The sequence below is a fragment of the Pogonomyrmex barbatus genome, unplaced genomic scaffold, assembly GCF_055798465.1.
Source record: "Pogonomyrmex barbatus isolate J1 unplaced genomic scaffold, ASM5579846v1 scaffold4, whole genome shotgun sequence".
Taxonomy (NCBI): Eukaryota; Metazoa; Arthropoda; class Insecta; order Hymenoptera; family Formicidae; genus Pogonomyrmex; species Pogonomyrmex barbatus.
In genome coordinates this window covers 10,733,007-10,754,237 of record NW_028297138.1, presented here as the reverse complement: position 1 = coordinate 10,754,237, position 21,231 = coordinate 10,733,007, and the positions used below count along the sequence as shown (strand labels likewise).

At 37.8% G+C, this 21,231-nt stretch overlaps 1 protein-coding gene and 1 long non-coding RNA gene across 5 annotated transcripts in view; both read left to right on the top strand.

The window, feature by feature from the left end:
- gish (casein kinase I gish) overlaps positions 1-21,231 on the top strand; it is a 30,431-nt gene that overhangs the window by 6,134 nt on the left and 3,066 nt on the right. For 3 of the 4 annotated variants that reach the window (XM_089081112.1, XM_089081109.1, XM_089081113.1), the window contains exons 2-7: positions 16,057-16,097; positions 16,197-16,266; positions 17,485-17,651; positions 18,213-18,447; positions 18,742-19,061; positions 20,364-20,444. In XM_089081112.1, the coding sequence (XP_088937238.1) occupies positions 16,057-16,097; positions 16,197-16,266; positions 17,485-17,651; positions 18,213-18,447; positions 18,742-19,061; positions 20,364-20,444 (914 nt within the window). The remainder of the gene's footprint in view (positions 1-16,056; positions 16,098-16,196; positions 16,267-17,484; positions 17,652-18,212; positions 18,448-18,741; positions 19,062-20,363; positions 20,445-21,231) is intronic. The other variant, XM_089081111.1, reaches the window with a different exon arrangement.
- On the top strand, positions 4,171-12,587 carry LOC148935793 (uncharacterized). Its single transcript, XR_016140218.1, has 2 exons — positions 4,171-7,472; positions 7,508-12,587. It is a non-coding gene; the product is annotated as an uncharacterized LOC148935793 (long non-coding RNA).

Genomic DNA, 21,231 nt, shown 5'->3' with positions numbered 1-21,231 from the left:
ATCACGTTAGGTTTGTATATAAAAAAGACTAATGTATATTATATTGCATGCTTTTATTATATATAAAAAACGTAATTATAACTGATTATATCTGAACAAAAAATGAAGATTGTAAATAAATCTTGACAGAAAAAGGCACACTCAAATTTTCAGCGTACTTATTCATAGTCCTTTCATTCGGATAAAAATAATAACAATTATATGCGATAAAAAGAATAAAACAGACAATAAAATACGCATTTTATGCTCTTTTCTTGAAATCCATGACGTGATACATAAATTTAGCAGTCATTTATTTCAAATATCTACACGATACATCCCGTTCCAAAGTCAGAAAAATATTTTTTATAAACTAGTGTACGAGAATAACAAAACATCAAATAATTAATGTAATTAGTAATTATATTCACGTAATATTCTGCGCTTTGTCTCTCATCCTTTTCTCACTTATAAATCATAAAATATGTAGCTGTTTTACGTTGACGAGCATAAAAATGTGCAAGAAGATACGGATAAAGCGAACAGGCTTTCTTGGATCCCCTTCTAACAACAATGAAACGAGTATCAGTAATGGTAACGATGTATTTGTCGAATAAGTAACACTCGAATGACACCGGAATGAATCCGAGCCCTTCATTAGCTTGACCAGCTGTCCCGCGCGATGAGAGACACGTGTGTCTCTTAACATCGTTATGCGTGCATTATCAGTTTATCACCTACCTCATCCCTCATCTTGTCTCTCACTCGCACGAGGGTCGTAAATACGTTTATTAGTGGCAATTGATTCGCGCGCATCGAGGAGGAATCCGGCTAAAATAGTCGGCAAATTGCTTTCCGGGCTGCCGAGATCCATCGATTTTCCAAATTTGAAATCGATTACATGCTTTAATATCATCCGATTTCGAAGCTTCTGACTCGGATTTTTGTAAGCCGAAAATACAGAAAGCTTTATATGTATACGTAAGCAATGTACACGTAGGCAATTGTTAGTTTGCACATAATTAAAGAATAATAACTCTTTGACGATAAAAAGTAATTTGCTTGAGCTAATTTAAAAAAGATTAATTTGTATATAATTTTTTCGATGCTATTATCTTACACTTAAAAAGAACAATTCTACTGAAGGATTTGATTTAAAAATTAAATATTGATCTGAGAAATAATATTGTTGAATGATCAAAATAATTATGTAGGACACAAATTGATTACTAAAATATCTAGAAAAAACTTTTGCAGTATTATTATATTAATAATTACTGTATTATCAAATCTGTATTATCACTATATTATTCGCGTCCTGAAAAATAATTTTGATAGCCTAACAAACAGATCTATATTTAGTCAAATTTTTTTTAGACATCTTTCAGCTGTTGTTTCCGTGCGGAGAACCAACCTACTGATTGATATCTCTACTAGTCTATAAAGAGCTAAGGTATCACGTGATAGAAATGGGACACCCCGTACATAGAGAAAACAGTTTGCTCCGTAAATCTAGACATACGATAAGGCCTGTTCGCTTTTCGTACGCAGCAATCTTCGTGCACGGTAGCCGGAACCATGCTACGTGTTCGGGGACAGGAAGTACGAAATTCCAAACCGTAGGCCACAAAGTGGCACACACGTAAGACCGACCTTCCGGTCCTACCTGAGGGGGTCGATCGTACCCGCTCGTACCCGTTACGTTCCCACGGTCACATCCGACAAAAATTGATCGGCTCTTCTGAGAGGAGCGCGCTCCGATTCGTTCCTGTCGAGGATTCTTCTCGCTCGCTCGAGTACATGAATTCGCAATCGCGATAAGCGAATTTTCTCCCCCGTACTCGTGAAATGTAAGGCACAAATTTTTGGTTCTAAATGGGAATTACGCAAATCTTTCATTTAAAAAGATTTGAAATAAGATTTTCGAAAAATTGATTTTCTCAAAGGCACGACACGGAGAATCTCACGTGAGAAAGTCTTATTTTACGAATCCAATCTCCATTTTCCCAAAAGAAAATATTCCTTATTCTTTTCTCATCTGAATTTCGATTGCCGGTCCACCCTTCGCATTCGAGAAGAGAGCCGCTCCTGCTTTGATATATAAATGAACTCTTGACGCCCGTGAGCCGCAATTAGGTGTTACTTCCGTTTACGGATCAGCTGATTCCCAGCAGCCGCCCAGCTGACTCTCAAATTCTCATATCTACCTTTCACAACGCGCAGCTGTCATCGTCACGATAATTTTCCAATCTTTAACCGGTCCAAGCTTTCAAGTAGAGACACGCAATTACCGTGTCACGCGAATTCGCATATCTTTTTTTATCATTGCGACGTATAAACAACATTATCAATAAGGCTGCTATCGATTTGCAGCAATTTGTCTATACACTCGCCGGATATTACGAGGCATCTCGGATCTAAAGACTCGATATGAAATCCACAGATCCTTCAAAATTCGAAGCTCTGCTTTTCTTTCTTTCTTTTTTTCCTTTCTACATTACTCGAACGAGTAGTCGTTGGACTGTGCGTTTGTTCGAGAATGTAATACAACGTGACGAACACACACTCACGTGACGAGAGCGTTGTGTGTTCGCTCGCGTCACGCGTGCACACGCACGCGTAAGCGCGTCCACACAGGTTCGAGGGCACGTAGCAACCTGTCTACTCGGCCAACTCGAAGCGACCGCTCTTCGAGTGACTCAGAACGACAGACTGCCGGCTGGGTCGCGTTGCCGAGCGAAACGAGCGAACGGCGTACCGTGCAACGCCCTTTTAACCCTGCTCTTACATTCGCTTCCTCCAAGCGTTTTAGTACGTTGGAATTAGACACGCTCTAAGTTTTAAATCCAGAGTTTTAATCTTCTCGCCTTGTAGAAACGAGTATCCACAACTTTAACAATTGAATATGTATATATTATGTTGATATCGAATTAGAAACGGAATATAAATTTTGATAATATGTATTCTTAGATAAAGATTAAGAATGTATTACACATATTTTATTTATAATGAAAAAATTATAGATTATTCTAGGTCGCATTTAAAAGTAAGTATATGAAATTTTGCGACGGTTTAAAATCTGGATCGAAAATTATTTAAATAGATGGAATACTAGAACCTTACCTTTAAATAGATAAAAATAATAAGGTAGAAATGTGCTTTGAAATGTAATTGAGAAATAATGACAAAAATCTCAATTTTTTTTTTTATATAAGTATTTTAAACTGATTCAAAATGAATGAATTCAAAATGATTTATGTAAAGTTTTGCGATGCAGAAATTAGTTGTTCTATAAATAAAAATTACATTTTCATTATATACTATAAATAAAACAAGTGGCGGTACCAATAAAATTAAATTTACTTACGAATCAACTAATCTTTGCAGTGCCAAATTTTATATAAATAATTTTGATATTTATATTTACTTATATAGAAAAATTGAAATTTTTGTCATTATTTTTTAATTACATTTCTCTTAAGATTTTTATTAGAATACATTTCTATTTATCTATTTAATTTTCGATCGAGATTGTAAGCCGCCTTTTTGTTTTATTTTTAAATGTGATTTAGAATAATCTGTAAGTTTTTTATAAGTTTTTCATTATAAAAATTATAAAAATAGAGATATGTTACATCCTTAGATAGGAAAGAATTAGAATTGAGTCTAATTCGAAAATAAGGCCATTAATTTGAGAAATGCTGAGCATAATTTACCATAGGGTTTTTACATTCTTGCATTTAACTACGCTGCAAAACTCGACCGGTAACATGGGGATTAAAGAGACCTTTGATGAGCGTTTTTATTGATTATTTTATTGTGTTGATATAGCGGATGCGTAGATGTCCACATCGAGCGAAACCCGATTATTCTAGTCAATATACACTCGTTCATAAATCAGCGGTACGAGTAGCGCGCGAATCAATAATAGCGAAACGCTATGCTATTGACGGCACTGAATTTGTTGAATATCTATATGATAGTTATGAAGCGAACATTTCAATATTAACTATTGCAAAGTAAGATAATATAAATTGCAATGTAAATACCATACAGTTATGCGTTGCGATATTTTTCCGCGCGCATTTGATAAAATTACAGCTAAACACAAGAGGAACAAACGAGAAAGGAAAGTGAATTTTCCTTTAAAACGATTATGACAAAACAATTTTTTTTTTTATTTCCGAATGAATAGTCGATGCTATGAATATTTTTCAATTTACGTCAACAGATAAACGGGCAAACAAACATATAAAAAAAAGTACGCGCAAGCTATAAAAGCGATACGTGGCGGCGAGCTATCGAATATTCCGTTAAATATCGGATAAAATTAAAACGTTTATCACGAGTCAAGTAGCATAAATTTACAAATTTATAGATTTCGCTAGACAAACGCCGTCTGAATTATTCATGCCGCCATGAAGGTTTTATGATACAACAATCCAGTTTTACGACAAAAATCGTGCACCTACGGTGTTTCTGGCCGCGTGGTTTTCATTTATTTTCTCTCTCTCTCTCCGCGTGTTTCCTCTCGTTCTCGCTCTTCGCTTCTCTCCTCGCTCGCTCTTTCCCGCCCCTCGGCGTTGGCTTTGAATAAAAATTGTATCGCGTGTCACATTGAAAGTATCGCGCCGTTGCATTGTCGCACCGAAGCGAAATGTGTATGCGTCCGTTGCGTCGCGTTCACGCCAATCGTTGCAAGTGCATCGTCGCCGCCGTTCCGCGAGTTAACTCGCGCCGCTCTCGAGTTATACGCCAGCTGGCAATGACTGATATCCACGCGGATTGCCGGCGATTTCACGACATCGTTGCAGCAGGTACTCGCCGTCGTTCCGACGACTTTCTCCGAGCTCTTTTTTCCACGTTTCCTGATTAAATCGAGGGGCGTGGTGCGTATCGATCAACGCTAAATTGTCTGTCGTTTCCGAATCAATTCAAATTTATCACCTTGTCAACAATTCCCTTTCTCGTTACGCGACGTCCATTTGTCATTGAAAACTACCATTGTCACGTGTTTGATCGATTTGTTAATCATTCCTCTGATCTTGATGAAAACCCGTCGAAAAACGTCGCGACACGATTAATCTTAATTAATTTTAAGTCATTTTACGCGAGTGCCTTCAGTGCTTGATTTATGACACGTTCGTTGGCGAAATGTTATAACGGATTTACGTTACGCAGGTCGATTCATCGCGCTGACGTCGTCCTGACGAACGTAACGTTCGTTATAGCTGTACCTCCTTACATCCGCGAAGTCCAGGAATATCTGCCTATATGTGAAAGTCAATACTTCGTCCATCGAGAAACGTATTCGTGATGATTTATCATGTGGAAAATGCATGGTGCGCGGGGTGGTCAACTGAAACGTGACGGATTTAATGTTTTCCAAAATATCGATTTTAGAAGAGATATATATTCAAAGATAATACGCGCGGAAAGTAGCTAACGTCGCATAAGCACATACGACGTTGCTCGTCCGGAGTTAAAAATATAGCCTACAAAGCACGCTGCTCAACGCTGCGTGCAAGTCCTGAGTGAAATTAAACGCGTCTGAGAGACGGAGAGAGCCGATCTACGATCGACCCTCCCGCCTTTTTTTTTTTCGAGTGCTCGCGAACAATAGTACGACGAGAGGTGGCCGGCCGTTTTTGCGCGTCCTCGTTTCGCGGTCCGTCAACGGAGGAAACTGTTGCCGAGAGCGGAGTTCGCGCTCACAGATCTAGAAGGGTCTACAATAGCGAGGCTTCCTCGATGGCGATGGCCTCTTTAATCGAAGGTCTAAACGCGTGCGTTTAGAATTCCAACCTTGATCACTCGTACAAAGGGTGTTCCAGATCCTATCGCGAGATCTCTGGACATTAATTGACTTTTGCTGCACAAAAGCAAAAATTTATATCTCGAGTGAAATTCCATTGGAGCGCTCTAATTCGTGCCTTGATAAAATTTCTTACGTATGTATATATATATATATATATATATATATATATATATATTTTTTTTTTATCCGGTTCGGAATCTGTCGCTTCTGTACTTCTATCGAGGAGAAACTGATTTCAAATTAGGAGGAACTTAAGGAGGACCCGTGGATGAAAGAAGCGGTGACGTGATTCTTGGACACCATCTATACACGACGCACGAGGCACAGGCTGTCTCATGCTGACCGATGCTTCGCGCGGCGCATCGATACTCGAGAACAAACGTAACTCTTCGATGATGATTCAAGCGTGCCTCGTCCACGAATCAGTCCATTAACCTTTGTACCGGGGTATTGAAGTTTGAAATAGCCTGGATAGGTCTCCCCGTAAAGAGCCTCGGGTAAACAGCGTCCAGTTGAAAATTATCGAGAGAGCCCCAGCTCGGGTTCGACAAATATCGCCTCGTTGGAGTACCGCGGATACTTATCCATGCTCTCCACCATCCTTCGATGTATTCTTCCCTGACGGTGCGCGGCCTGGCTTCGCTGCACGTGCTGGTACCCTGACCTACATTCACACCTACGTGTGAATCTAAGCCTATGTCTACGACGGTCGATCGTTCGCCATCGCGTCGCTCGTACGCCGACGACTCGGCCTGGCAACCAGGCGGCCCGATTTAATATTTTCGAAATTGCGGAGCCAGCCCAGGCCAGTGCCGCCAGCCTCTAGTTGCCCTACATTTCGCTCTTGCTCTTACACTCTTACGACTCGCGTATCATCGTAGGGCGTACCATCGGACCTGTTGCGCGTCTCCGCCGCCGTCGACGTTTCCTTCCTCGCGCCCGAATCAGATAGCAACCGGGTCGTGCGAGCAAATGCGAAGCAGATGCTCTTAGCGGAACGCTAGAAGCGAAAGCACTCGTTCTAAATCGCGATAAAATGAAGTTACGACATCGTCCTCCAAGAGCGGTCTCTCCAAGAGCGATCGCTTTCCGCGCGATAGTCGTTTAACTCTGTCGCGAGTTCGCAAATATTACTTTGTCAGAAGCGTAAGTTAATTTGCGGTCAATTTTTAATTAATACTTTCGTTATTCGCGTACGGGACGCGGATGCTTTTCACACTCGATGATATATCTAGGTCGATCACGCGCACGGTTTTTTTTTTATTCATCGCCATAGCCATTGGACTTTAGTTTCACTGCGGCGTGCTCGCGGATGCGCAGGACGTATATCGCGGAATACATCAACATTTTTGCCGTGAAAAGAAATATCCACCTCTATGGAGGCGAAGACGCTGCTTGCAAAATATACGCGACCCGCTCTCGAACTTTGCCATTTCGAAATACGTTTGTGCTGTTTGTAGAATATTAATGCATATGCAATGAATCGAGAGATCCGTGTGAAACTGGAAATTGTATTTGCCTTAATTACTCGATTATTACGAAAATAAGCTCTCCGACACAAACATTTACACACTTTGCAATAATTTAACGTAACTGACGCGGAGGTCATTTCCGATATTGAGACGTGGAAACGAAAACGTTTTCAATTCTTCAATATTAGGATATCCTATTTAAGGTTTATTTAAGATTCAATAGGATATCCTAATTAAGACAATCAATATTATTATAACTTCTAAATGAATTTGAAGAGGAATGATCGAATCGAAGTGCAAATATAAGTGTTTCTACTTTGCCGGAAAGTCTTCTTACTTCGGCGTCGCCCGAGGACGACGATCGAAATTGGATTCGTCTAGAATCCGGCGACATCCGGCGGGATGTCATGTTTCCCGTTAATGCTCAAAGCACGATGGGAGTCTGAGTGTTAATTACACCCAGCCCTCTATTCTCTTCGTTCCTGGCTGACTTACGCGAGGGTGGAAATGGGTCGCATGCTATCGGCGCGATGTACGGAGCGTTCCATTTCTATCGCATTATTTTCTAACGGTAGATTCTCCAGTTAATTTGAAATCAATAGAGATCGTGAAGCACGTTCCACTTTTATTACATTATTTTTTATTGCGACAGAATCCCGAATCGGTTTGAAGTCACTTTCTTCGATCAAAATGTTGTCTTCTTCGAGAGATCAATGATTATAAATGAACTCCTGGTAAACTAATTATAAATTTTAGAAAGAAAATGTCTCTTATTTTCCAATTAGTGTCAAACGTGTAATAGATTTTTAATTCAAAGTTTAATTATAAAAACATGAAATGTTATATGTGTAACGTAATGTTATGAGTGATGATAACTTTTCTTTAACATTTTTATTAATAAAGAATCTGTTCCGAAATGATTAAAGAATTTTTGTCTCTAAAAACAATATGATAAAAGTGGGACATCTTGTATTTTTGGCAACATGAAAAAATGATAAAAAGTGAGGGAAGATCGAAGAAGTTAATGAGGATAAAGTCAGAATGCGGAACATCTTATATTACTGTTGAACATGAAGTATATCCTATATCATATAAGTATATATTTCATGTTGAATTATATTTTTTAAGATAATTTCTCACTAGAAATACTATGATACCTTTTGTAAAATTTAAACATTTTTTTTCCTCTATCAAAATTTAATGTGTTCGCAATTTGTAGAATTTTGATGTTAAATATCTAATTAAGAATCATGCTTGATTAAAAATTCGTTCGAAATTAGCTGAAAAATACGACTTCTCTCTCTGCATTTGCAACACAATTGATAGTCATTCTTTTCAATCCGTTATTTTCCCTTTTTTTCATCTTGTTCTCTCGCACCTTCGACATTTTTCCATATACGCATAATTGACTCAAGCGCTTTAAAATTTGTTACAAGCGCTTTAAAAATAGTTTCAGATTGCGGATTGTCGGAAATTGTCGCAGAATCCTTAAATCGGTGTCGAGCTTCCGCGTTAATAAATACGACGTCCTATTTTCACCGTAGGCACAGTCGTAATCCGTGTTATTGGCTCTTCGTGGCTCAAATTAATTTAATGGAACAGTTGCCACGCCACAGACGTATATCTGTCGTGTATATCGGAAAATACGTAAAGCGGAAAGGCACAAATGCGTCCTTTAGTCATTCAGAGAGAATTTTCATTAAGCAAAATTTAATTGTGTCCTATTATTATTGGACTATCTATTTTTTATTTTTAACGTGAAATATAAATGTTCATTTTAAAAAAATAATAAATCTACTATTTTTTATTGTGAGAAAATTTCACATTTTCCTGCAGCTAAAGCATAAATTTTTAATGAATATAATAAATAATACATTTTTATTGAATAAATAATATAAATTTTTATGGAAGCGAAATTTTCATTACATCTCCTCAAAAAATTGTAATCTTATTTCTACTATTTTTCATATAGTTTACGGAGCATTCAAAGATGCGCGATTTATGTAACAATCTTCCGCTATCTGCGTTACGCAGGTATTGAGGCATTTAGGCGGCGGAAATAATTTATATTTTAGCATAGCTCGATGACTTTTGGCATCAACACACGTGTCGTGCGCTTCGACGTTCCGTTCGCAGCACCTGCAGTCTTCTCTGTCGCTCGCTCCGTCGCTTTAACACGTTTTTCCGTTGCCCGCCTTGGTGCCCTCGGGAACTATCAACCATACCTACTTTATGCCATTTCTCTCTTCCGAAGCTCGCAACATCGAGCGTTGCATTTCACGCGGCGGACAGCTGCCCCTAGTAACGGTCGGAGAGACATACGTCGACTGCCGAGGGATTCTCAAGGTCCTACATCGGTCTGCCATGCTTTCGAAATTATCCTCTCCATTATACATTCCCCTACAGCGTGAAAGAAATTCTTAGCAGTCATAATGATAATATCATTACGAATAAAAATAACCTTGTACCGATCGGACAGCGAATAATTTTAGGCAGCGCGAGGATACGTATGCCTTCGAAGTCTGTGCGAAGACAGAATCGACGAAGGATCTAATTGGAAAAAAATTCTGCGTGTTATTTATAGCGTACAATCATCCAATTTTTATTAAAACGAGAAAAATAACATTTAATGTCCAGGGATCTCTATAAATTCCCTTTTGTGCGTATAATCCCGCAGTTATTATCCTGTCCTATATTAATGACAAGTCCTTAGCTTTTTATACTACCTAATCTAATTTTATGTCTGTTTCCTTGATTTATTTCGTCCGCCGTCGTCTATATAGTACGCCCGTAGAATAATTAGTTCGCGTTTCATTGGCTTTCGTTCTCGAAAGCCCTGCTAACGACCGTGTTTTCATCGCGATTTCGCAGGAACATCCTCGTGACGCAACAGCACACGCGCCGGCGATGTTATTGCGCCAAATCTGCATCTCTCATTTATTCCGTTTAATAACGATGAAATATTCAATATGTGAATACTTCTGTGCGGATTGAAAATAACAGAATATTCCTGTGCGGCAACACGCGAAATGTCCCGCGGACGAGACAGCAGGAGACGATCGGGATATCAAATTTACCGCGGCTACGATTGTGAAGCGCTTGTCAAACTATTTATACGTCGAAAGTTTAACTCGGATACTTTAGCGACAACAAAGTTTTGTTACCTAAGTTCTGTTAGGTAACAAAAGTACAGAGTATTTCGCTCGTACGCTTTCACGACGATGTGTTTCCTGAACTGTACGGGTCTAAATGCTTAATGATTATGCAGGAATTGAATGCAAATACGAGATATCAATACGATAAATTGATATGTATGAATTGATATGTGAATTCTCCGTTGTGATGCGATGGTATCGTGATTATTACCCTTACTATAAATCAATGATCTCTAATTTTGTGTCTCTACTTCGTGTGTAATGATACACATCACCTTGCATATCAACTTGAGCGGTTCCGCGCGATTTCGATTATCTTCGCAGAAGTTGCGCTATCAGCCGCTGATAAAGCACGTGTGACTTGCAAAATGACTGCTGATATCGATGATCTTGGATGACGGGTTCTATTTAATCGTTCGTAATAAGGCACGATTATCTCCGTGCGATTTTCTCGTAATTAATATCCCGCGGTAATGTTTCTGTAAATGAAATACACAAGTGTTTGAGAAACTCGAAAAGATGGCGATCGGTTATCGGTTTCTTGACACATATTTGTATCGTTTTAACAAAAAAAAAAAAAAAAAAGAAAAAAAAATAAACATCGTGACTTACAAAGTGAAAAGTAAACTGAATTAAATATCTGGAACGAGTTTCTGCGCGAAACTCGCAACTTTTTCAACGTATCAATCGCAGAATTAACGGATGACAACATTTTAATTATTTACAGTTATTACATGTCGTTGCATCTCGCGTCGTCTATTTACTCCTTCAGCGCCGACTGTAATTTGCCCGTTTGATTCGTCGCGCGATATCGATCCTTCCCGAAATTCGCGACGGTGGGTATTATTGTAACTGGAGTCGTTAGCCGGAGCGACGTAATAATAGAATAAATTGTTTCGAAACGATCGACAAAATATCGCGATAATAACGCGTGTATTACGGAAATTATTCTTCAGTGACGTACAGCAAAATAATTTATCTTCCTATTTCACTTCATTAACCATTAAATCCCGCGAGGCATTAATAGAATAATTAGAATAATTAATGAAATAATATTCGCGTTTGATGTAATCGTTTGATGTAATTCGAAAGATCGTGAAATCGTTTCTAAATCGTATTGTGAGAGTTACTTTTACTTTTTATCTAATCTATTTCTTCTTCAAAAAAATAAATAAATAAATAAATAAATAAATAAAGTTTTCAAGTGACATACATGCTGTGATGACTTCGACAAATACGTATTCGGACGAAAATTCATTCCGATGGATTCGTGCCAGGCGTCAAAATGAAATAACATTCATGCGTAAGTACTTATTATGCGTGATCTCCACTTGCCTCAAGGTGTATGATTAACTTTGAAGCTTGGCACAGAATCATCAAAATAAGTTTTCGTTATAGCTTTAGTCTAAACTGGTCTTTAGACGGTCCGTATTGCCGATAAATTGTCATGAATTTGTCGATCATACGAGACAAGATATCTAAGATTTAAAACATCATACAGCGTATCATTTTCAATGTTGATGGTGCGATCATGTTGCGGCGATTAGAGCGATCTTTACATCAAGTTGCGCGCGCGGAAAAAAAAAAAAGAAGATAGCGGCGTGCGTAATTTTTCCATTTAGAAAAAATTACAGCGATCGTACGTCTGTTGTTTCGTCGGGTTTTTTTCCTGCCACTTTCGCTATTCTGCTTTGCAATTCTAGACAGGCGGAGTACACGAGATGCCCCGAGGCGTCACGCACTTTCTCCCGGACGCTTTTCCGGTAGATGCAGAATAGCGAAAGGGTTAATTCTCCCACACGCGCGTATGTCGCGGTGGGGATATACCCTCGCGAAGCCGTCCAAGGGGGATGCATGTGCGCGTGTATATTTTGCACGCCGTGGCGCACGCTCCCTTCTCATGCTTGTCCGGCTCAATCCTTTCAACGTCCGTTTTGTCTTTCTCATTGTCTCCGTGTGCTCGTGCGTAAATCGCAGATTAAGCGAGAGAGGAGAAGAAGAAGGTGGATGAGAACGGGCGAAAAGAAGGCAGCAGCGAAAGGGGGTGTGAGATCAGGGTCGGATTTCCCATTACCAGCAGCCGTAGTGGCGTCAGTGGAGAACGTTTATCTTACCTCTGGAGAAAACTTTCCGAAAAACAAACAGAAAATAGAAGAGCGAAAATGTACTAAAATGCGCGAGTAAGCCTTTTTTAAAAAAAGAGAGAGACACACGCTCTATTGAAAAGCAAGAAAATATTCCTGATTATGATATTTTTCGTGTGTGCTCTTTAAGAATTTAAAAGCTTCAAGAATTTAAACGCTTTTAGTTTTTAAAAATGTTTCCCGTATTTTCTATCGATTTTGGAGACATTTGTATTCTTTCAGGTGTACTATCTTATATACGTATTCTTGTTTACTTTATCTCCTAAATAAACTTGTTAAGATTTTAAGGAAATCCTGGTTTTCCTGGAGATAGAATATAACGATATCTTTGATAGGGTAGGACAATGATCCTTTCTAATATCGGTATCTGTTTTTTTTTTATCTTATGGATATCTTCAAGTTCAGTAGGACGATAATCCTTTCTGATATCGACATCTGTTTTTTTTTTTTATCTTATGGATATCTTCAAGTTCAGTATCTACGGACTCGCGCTCGGTGTCAGGTCGATAGTTTTCCACGCTCTCTGTCGCGGCAATTTTTGCCTGTGCTCTCTCTCCGTGGCACCCGTTCGCACCGGTAAGACTGGTTATATCCACGAAGAGTGACCGCTTGATGAAAGGATCGTCTCGGTTGCTCTTTACGGCCAGGTTCAATCGATCGTTCCCTTAACGCGCGACGAGTACCTCGGGCGTATCGTGCAAAAATGTGATCATTATTTCATACGTAACTTTATTTTGCGCTATCGATCACGATACGTTTTACGTCATTATCAGTATTACTTATTTTTATTACCGTGCACATCTCTCGCGTGTCTTCATCTTTATCAAGGAAAATGATCGATTTGGTATTTAGGATACAAAATGCATTCGTAGGAAATACTTATGAAAACACATGTAGCTTCCAAAAGTGATTAAATAACATCGATTTCCTTAATCAATTTCCTTCGTATTTTTGTAATTAAAAGCACCAACGGAAAAGTGTAGCGAAATTAATTTTATATAATAACATATAGGAGGAAACCACGAACTTTTACCGCAACAAAGCTAACACGTACGGCTTGAGAAAGATCATCCCGATAAGAGTACACGAGGTTAATACAATGAACTGCAACAACGTTCACTTAATTATAATGTATTTTCCATTGTCACCGTTAGCGCTATTATCGTTGGCGCACCGATTTTTTTTCCGAGGATTACTGTTATAAAAAAATAACGAATGACGTTAAGAAGAAAAGATTGAAAGGTCACCTTGCAATGGTTAAACAACATTGACATTTTTGCGATATCTGTGTTCGATGAAGTCATCGGTACTTCCTGTCGAGGAAGGTACGGGTCCTCCGGCGGTCGCAGAATCGTCGAGAGGCGGCGATGCGACAGCTGGTCCTTTATCCAAGGGCGTGGCTACTTTGTGCCGAAATAATCGGGGGCGCGCATCGACGAAAAAAAAAAAAAAGAAACGACGTAGCGAACAAGACGGGCGGAATAAAGGCTGAAGAAGCGTTAATTACCATGAAAATATCGAACCGCTAATTGCAGAACGCGCGCGCGTTCGCGCGCGCGAGCGAGCGAGTCATTGACCTTCGCTTCTGGCGAAGAGTTTCGTTCGTTCGTTCATTCGTTCGTGCGTTCCGGCCCGCATCCTTTATGTCTCCGCAGGTAGGTGCGCAAGTGGCCGCAGGAATGTGCTTTCGTTCGAGCGACGAGCGAACGACGAGGCTCCGAGTGCTTCATTTTTCTTGCGTGGACATCAAGCAGCGTCAACGACGCGTGATATTATCGTTGCCGGCTTATGGCTATCGAGCGTTGCTCGGATAAGGGACTACTCGCATGAATATAAACGAGAAACTACACAATCGTTTCTTTAAAAAAAAAAAAAAAATAAAAAAAACGGAAGGAAATACCATATTCGCGTGCCGGTAATTTTAATAAATAAAGTTCTCGATTTTTTTTTTTTTTTTTTTTTTTTTGAGTAATTACCGAGAGAAAAAGATTCAAAGGATTAAATGACTCGTGACATAAGATTTTTTTTCCATATTTTTCTTATCTTTATTTTTACATTTTTTATGATTTTTGTTATCTTCTTCGGTTTTTTCTCTTTTTTTTCTCTCTTTCTCTCTCTCTCTCTCTCTTTTTTTCCTTTTTTTTTACTCTGCTCTTCGAATGGTATTATACAAGTCGATAACTTTATAATATGCCATGCTATGCTCATACAATGTTTGTAGTTCTTAGCTTATTGACGAAATAAAAAAAAACATGCTACTTAGTGCACACGCATTTCATTTATTAGATTCAAGGTGAAGCCTTTGCAGATAAAATCAAATCACAACAAAATTGAATTTTGTGCTTTAGCCGGCTTCTGTAATATCTAATGAAACTGGCTACTCCGTCACTTGTTCCTAAATCACGTGTATGGATAAAACAAGTATTTGAATTTTTTAACTATGACTAATAAGAATAAAGCGATACAAATTCGTTGTTAGGCAGATTCAAACTACATATTTATATTCTAGCAGGAATTCATATGTGTGGTATACAGCATATTTAATAACGAATTTTCTGTAATATTGTGCAGTTCTAATGGCATAAATGATTATAAAAATAAACCTTATGAGTACAATAGACAATAATCAAATAAAATGCAACTTATATAACATCGGTCTTAAAATACACATATTAAAAATAAAAACATTTTTATATGTAATAAACATCACAAATAATTTACAATATCCTACAAACAGAAGAGTATTAGCGTGGTATAACTATATCACAAAAATATCAGAAAAAAGGATATTGCGAAACGAAAGATTTGTAAAACATTCATAAAAATATATATATATGTAGCTTTGCAATCTACGGGAAATCAGAAAGAATAGTAATAGTAAATGTTACCAAAATTGGTATTTTATTGTAATTATAATTAAATAATATCTAATTCCTTCGGTCAATCAAAAAATTATTCTTGAGCGTTTTGTAGATTTACATAACATTTCGCAACACAGATTTGTTGCAATTTTATTATTTTACATTGTACATTTTGAAACAGTGCAAATTATCGGATTAATTGCTTTACACACGATTATGGAACATCCCCGATAAGTTTGCACGAGCGTTTAATAGTTGACGACCATAATTCCATAGTGACCGCGTGTACCGCAGCCGATCTCGACGATCTAATTTTCTCACGTTGACTGCAATCAGTAGAAGCGAGCTATCGCACGGCATTTAATTATCGCGCAATCATATTGTCATCACGGCGTAATATCCATGAAACATCACGTAGCCTCGTCCAATGGTACTAACATGCCATTGTTAGTACACGGATTGAATAAGTTATTTTAAAAGGGGAAAATTGCACCAGAGCCCTGCTATAATAACTCCGACATATTCTTCACCCCTAGAGTTCTCCGTTTTAATTTATCCTCGTATCTTTTCCCTCCCTCGCTATACACGCCACTTATAATACTTATCGATCTTTCTTTCTCTTTGCAGGGAAAAACCTGTACAATAATGAGCACGTAGCAATTAAAATGGTGAGTAAGAAACCGCACGTTTTATATAAGTATCAAGACATGAAAGACTTGGAACGAACTTCCGCTGACGGATTCTCCTTTTCGCTTGCTGTATTACAGGAACCAATGAAGTCAAAGGCACCACAGCTACATTTAGAATATAGGTTTTACAAATTATTAGGAACACATGGTGAGTATCATTTCCACGTGATTACACTTGAAATTTCAATGAGATTCAATGAGAGGAAATTAGATACGAATTCATAGATTAAAACAAAATTAGACAATGTATTTGGAACGTATTTAAAAATAAAATGGAGCAAAGTTAAAGAGAATACTAAAATATTTGTTTGTAGAGGCATTAATAGAGAAGTAGAAGGCGGATGAAGTAGAAGGTAGATTATTAATTCTACGACGCTTGGAAAAATCAATAATAAAAATAAATGTTCTCGATATACTTGAGTGCCGTTAATCTTTCGTCAATGATGTTGCAAGAAACTAGTCCCGTAACAAATTCGGATCGACTTTGCGCAATTTGACGCGACACGATGTGAGATATATAATTTACCTCAATTTTCATACGATCTGAGTTAGCTAAATCTCATGTGAAACAATCGCGCATGTAATTTCCGCACGCTTGACTAAAGCTCGACGCAATTAGCGTCACGAATAGATTGTATCGAAATTGTACACCCTGTGTATCATGGAAAAAATAAAACGTATCGCATTTTCATATATATATATATATGTATGTACATATATTTGTTCTGCATTATTTTTTAACAACTAATTCTTCGATCAATTCAGAGTTAATTTTTCCACGGCGGAAATGTCGAGATCGTTATTTTTTTTTATCTCAACTTCATAATTTTCATAGATAACGAATATTCAACATCTAACAATCGTGTATTTAATGAACACAGTGACATTTTGCGTGCGTTCTTATTTCTTATCGTTGTCCATTCTATAATTCCATTCTATAATTATTCACATCGAGGGAAAATACTCATCTGAATTATTTATCTAACAATTATCATGAAATATCCAAATGTAAAGCGTAACGTTACATTCCATTCAAAATTTTACATCGTAAGGTGGATTGTGAAAATTCGCGAAATATAACAGTTTGTGACAGTATATACAAAAACTTTTTGATGTAATCAGTCACATTTTTTCCTTCTCATTTTGTGTGCTCGTATCTGCGTCAAGGACTTAGTCGGAAAATTTCTAAAGCATCGTCAGGAAATATGGCTAACGAGATCTTTTGTCGTCGTAGAATTATATATCTGCTTGATCTACAACCGTCATACTATTCTTATTTCATTTTTTGCATTTTGTTATGGCAAATTTTCCGATAACAATACTGGGGGTGATCTGGGGTGTGATCTGCTTTTGTCGATCGGTATAGTTCATAACACACATATAGAGGGAATACCGGAGGTGTACTACTTCGGTCCGTGTGGGAAGTATAACGCCCTGGTGATGGAACTCCTCGGACCGAGCCTTGAGGATCTCTTCGACCTCTGCGGGAGGAGGTTCACCCTCAAGACCGTTCTCAACATTGCCACACAGCTGGTAAGTCGCATTACCGTAACACTTTCCGCAGAACTAACTCTCGACCGCACTTCGTAAGTTGACCTCAACATCGGACTAGGGTTCGGTGAATCCCACAAGCATCAATCGTCAATCATTCATTTTTCTTCAACAATTTGAAATTTTTCTTCCACAATAAGGATTTTTATCTCCTTTGATTACTTAATATCTACAACTTTTACTTATCACAAGATTCTATTAAAGGTAGCCAAAAACTTTTCTTTTGAATTTCAAAGTACAAAATCGTTCCTTTTTTTTTTCTTATTTTAAATGCAAAGTAAGAGCTCAATTTACAAACTTTATAAACTTTAAAACTAAGATCAAACGTAAGGAGAAAAATTTCGTTTCAAGTTTTTTCTATGACCTGCTTGAACGATTCATGTTCGAAGTCTTGGGATATTAATTAAGCAAATATTAAATAAAGTGAAATAAAAATAAAAATCATTTTAAGATTGTTGTAACACTAAATTGTATCGCGTAAACGGTAATCTATAATTTTGTTAAATAAAACAAAATATATAAAATCTCTTTTTTCTCCAACAGCTCCATAGGATAGAATACGTTCATAGTCGGCATTTGATATACCGCGACATCAAGCCGGAAAATTTTCTGATAGGACGATCCACTACCAAGAGGGAAAAAATTATTCACATAATCGATTTTGGATTAGCCAAAGAGTACATAGACCTGGAGACGAACAAGCATATACCGTATCGGGAACACAAGAGTCTTACCGGCACGGCACGTTACATGAGCATTAACACGCATCTTGGCAAAGGTAACGGATATTTACTTTTATGTTGTCGTGTGTATGTGTGGGTGTACTTAGCGCTGCATAACGAATTGCCACGTGCTAAACCATCGCTGGCTCACGAGAAAGCGCGACGAATGTCTTAATCTTCAATAGATATCATGAGTTTCTTTAAATCATGATTTATATGAATTGAAGTCATTTAATTATAAATTGTAATAATCAAATCGCAAATATATAGTATTTTAATAGATTTCTAGAGTTTCATATCTTCCATTATATTGAAAATTAAAATACGCGAATGAAATTATTTTATCACAGAACAAAGCAGAAGGGACGACCTGGAGGCGTTGGGCCACATGTTCATGTACTTTCTGCGTGGCAGCTTGCCATGGCAAGGACTAAAGGCTGACACGTTGAAGGAGCGCTACCAAAAGATTGGCGACACGAAACGGGCGACGCCGATCGAGGTGCTCTGCGATGGCCATCCCGAAGAGATGGCCACGTATCTACGCTACGTACGCAGGCTGGACTTCTTCGAAACACCGGACTACGAATACTTGAGGAAGCTCTTTCACGATCTGTATGAGAGACGCGGCTTCGTCAATGACGGCGAGTTTGATTGGACTGGCAAGACGATGGTACGTGTCGACTAACGATTCTTGTTCTTTTATGTATTCTCGTTGTGCAAAGAGCTTTTGCAAAAGCTTTAGCAAATGTCACGTTTGTACATCACTTTTTATCCGGTACTGGATAAAAATAGTGATGTATGCATGTTAACTTATTTGTTACTTCGGGGCATGTCGATGATAACGGACATCAATAAGACTTCAAGAAGAGAAAATGAATCGGCAATTAAATTCTGATCTTGCTTTGACATTATCTGTACATTTTTCTGTCTAATAATAGTAGAAAAAGAGATTTTATCGTTTGCGTCATTTATTTGTGACTAGTCTTATGTAATTAGAAAATCTCTACGAAGCATTTTTCATCAAAATGTTATTTTGATCTTTGAAATGCATAATTGCAAAAATCATACAAATAATAGCAATAATATCTACAAATAACTCAATGATGCAAGTCGATACAAATCGTTTCTTTTTTCTGGAAAATGTGATTTTTCTCTTCTTTAAATTATTCTATTATTATTCTATTATTATTTTATTATTATTTCTATTATTATTTCAATTCTATTATTATTAAACTGAAATTTTTAATTGTAATCTTTTTTTGTCAGTCATAATTTTCTAAAAAAATTGATAAATTGATAAATTTGTCGGGCAAAGATACCGACAACTGGGTAAGTAAATCGTTATGTTCCGCCTATGTTCCAACAGACTCGCAACACAGGTCTATGCGACGAGCAGTTTCACATTTGATTTTTAACGTTTGCATGCTGCCCTCCCTCTCAATGCACTATCTCTAGCCATGCAATTTCGAGCACCTGAGAGCGCTGCGGATGGCGGCCCCCTCGCATATCGGCAAAACTAGATCCGACAAGGTTGGTGGTGGCTCAAATAATCTCACGACAGATAATTGAGACCGAATTATTGAGCTTCGACATCTGCACACTACAATCGCATATCTGTGATTCTTTATATAATAAAGTACCGCTACGATATTGTTACTGATCGTTACTATAATCGCCATGGCCGACTGGCCTTATATAAATAGGGATTTAACACATTATGATGTCACAGGTTCTTCTGTTAAGCGTAAATTAAAATGCACAGTCCGTCAATAAGTTTGTCTGTCTATCTGTCCACTTTCCAGACTCCAAGTATGTTATACTTCATGAGATATAATAGAAATCTGTAATACTAATGACGCTCATGGCATATATATATATATATATATATATATATATATATATATATATATATATATAGATTTTTGTTTATTGTATACGTATATATAAAGCAAAGATTTTTTTTTCATTACAGTCCACGCCTGTCGGATCCCTTCAAACCGGCCAGGAGATCGTCGTATCACCAAACCGCGATCGGCATCCTACTGCTTACAAGGTATTCCCTAGTTTTCTTTTCTTCTTCTTTTTTCCTTTTTTCTAAACCAAAAGCATGGACGTGTGTAGCCTATTTGTTATTCGAGTTAACCGCATGGATACACATCTCAGTAGCGAAAGAACCGAAAACAGAGTTTTAACAACGACCTTGATTCAGAATTCTTGTTTATTTCGAGGTAAAGATATTTAAAAAAGAATCGAACAAACAGATTTTTTTCGAGAAGAACGCGCTGATATCGAGTATAATAGAAAAGAAAATGCGCGTACAATTATTCTCTCAGCCATGAAATCAACGAGAATGTTACGGCGTCAATTTGTAGGAGTGCGATGATTTTGAGGAGGATGTGATCCTCATGATGGATGAGGTTCGCTTCGAGTTACAAGGCCGATATGTAAGCCATCCCTAGGTTACGCTCGATGAATCGACTTCTTCATGCATGCTTTATCTTATCAGCGGAAAGATGACTATATAGTAAGGAAAGATACCCGCGGTCGCATTTTATAATACGCATTATTAATGTTTTTCTGCTCGTAAAACAAGGTCGCGGGGTTTAACGATCGCGGGGCGTGAACTCCGCAAACTCGTGTCTTTTAGATCAATAGTCGATTAATAGTCAATTGATAGTGGCAATAAATCTTTTCCATTTTTTTTTTTCGAGCGTTGTTGGAATGACTAAATATAGACGATGGACTGCAACGAAGTCGTAACGAGGCGATACGTTCAATTCGAACGTCCGATGACGATAAACACATGCACGAAGAAGAAGTGACGTTAACGTGGTAGCTCA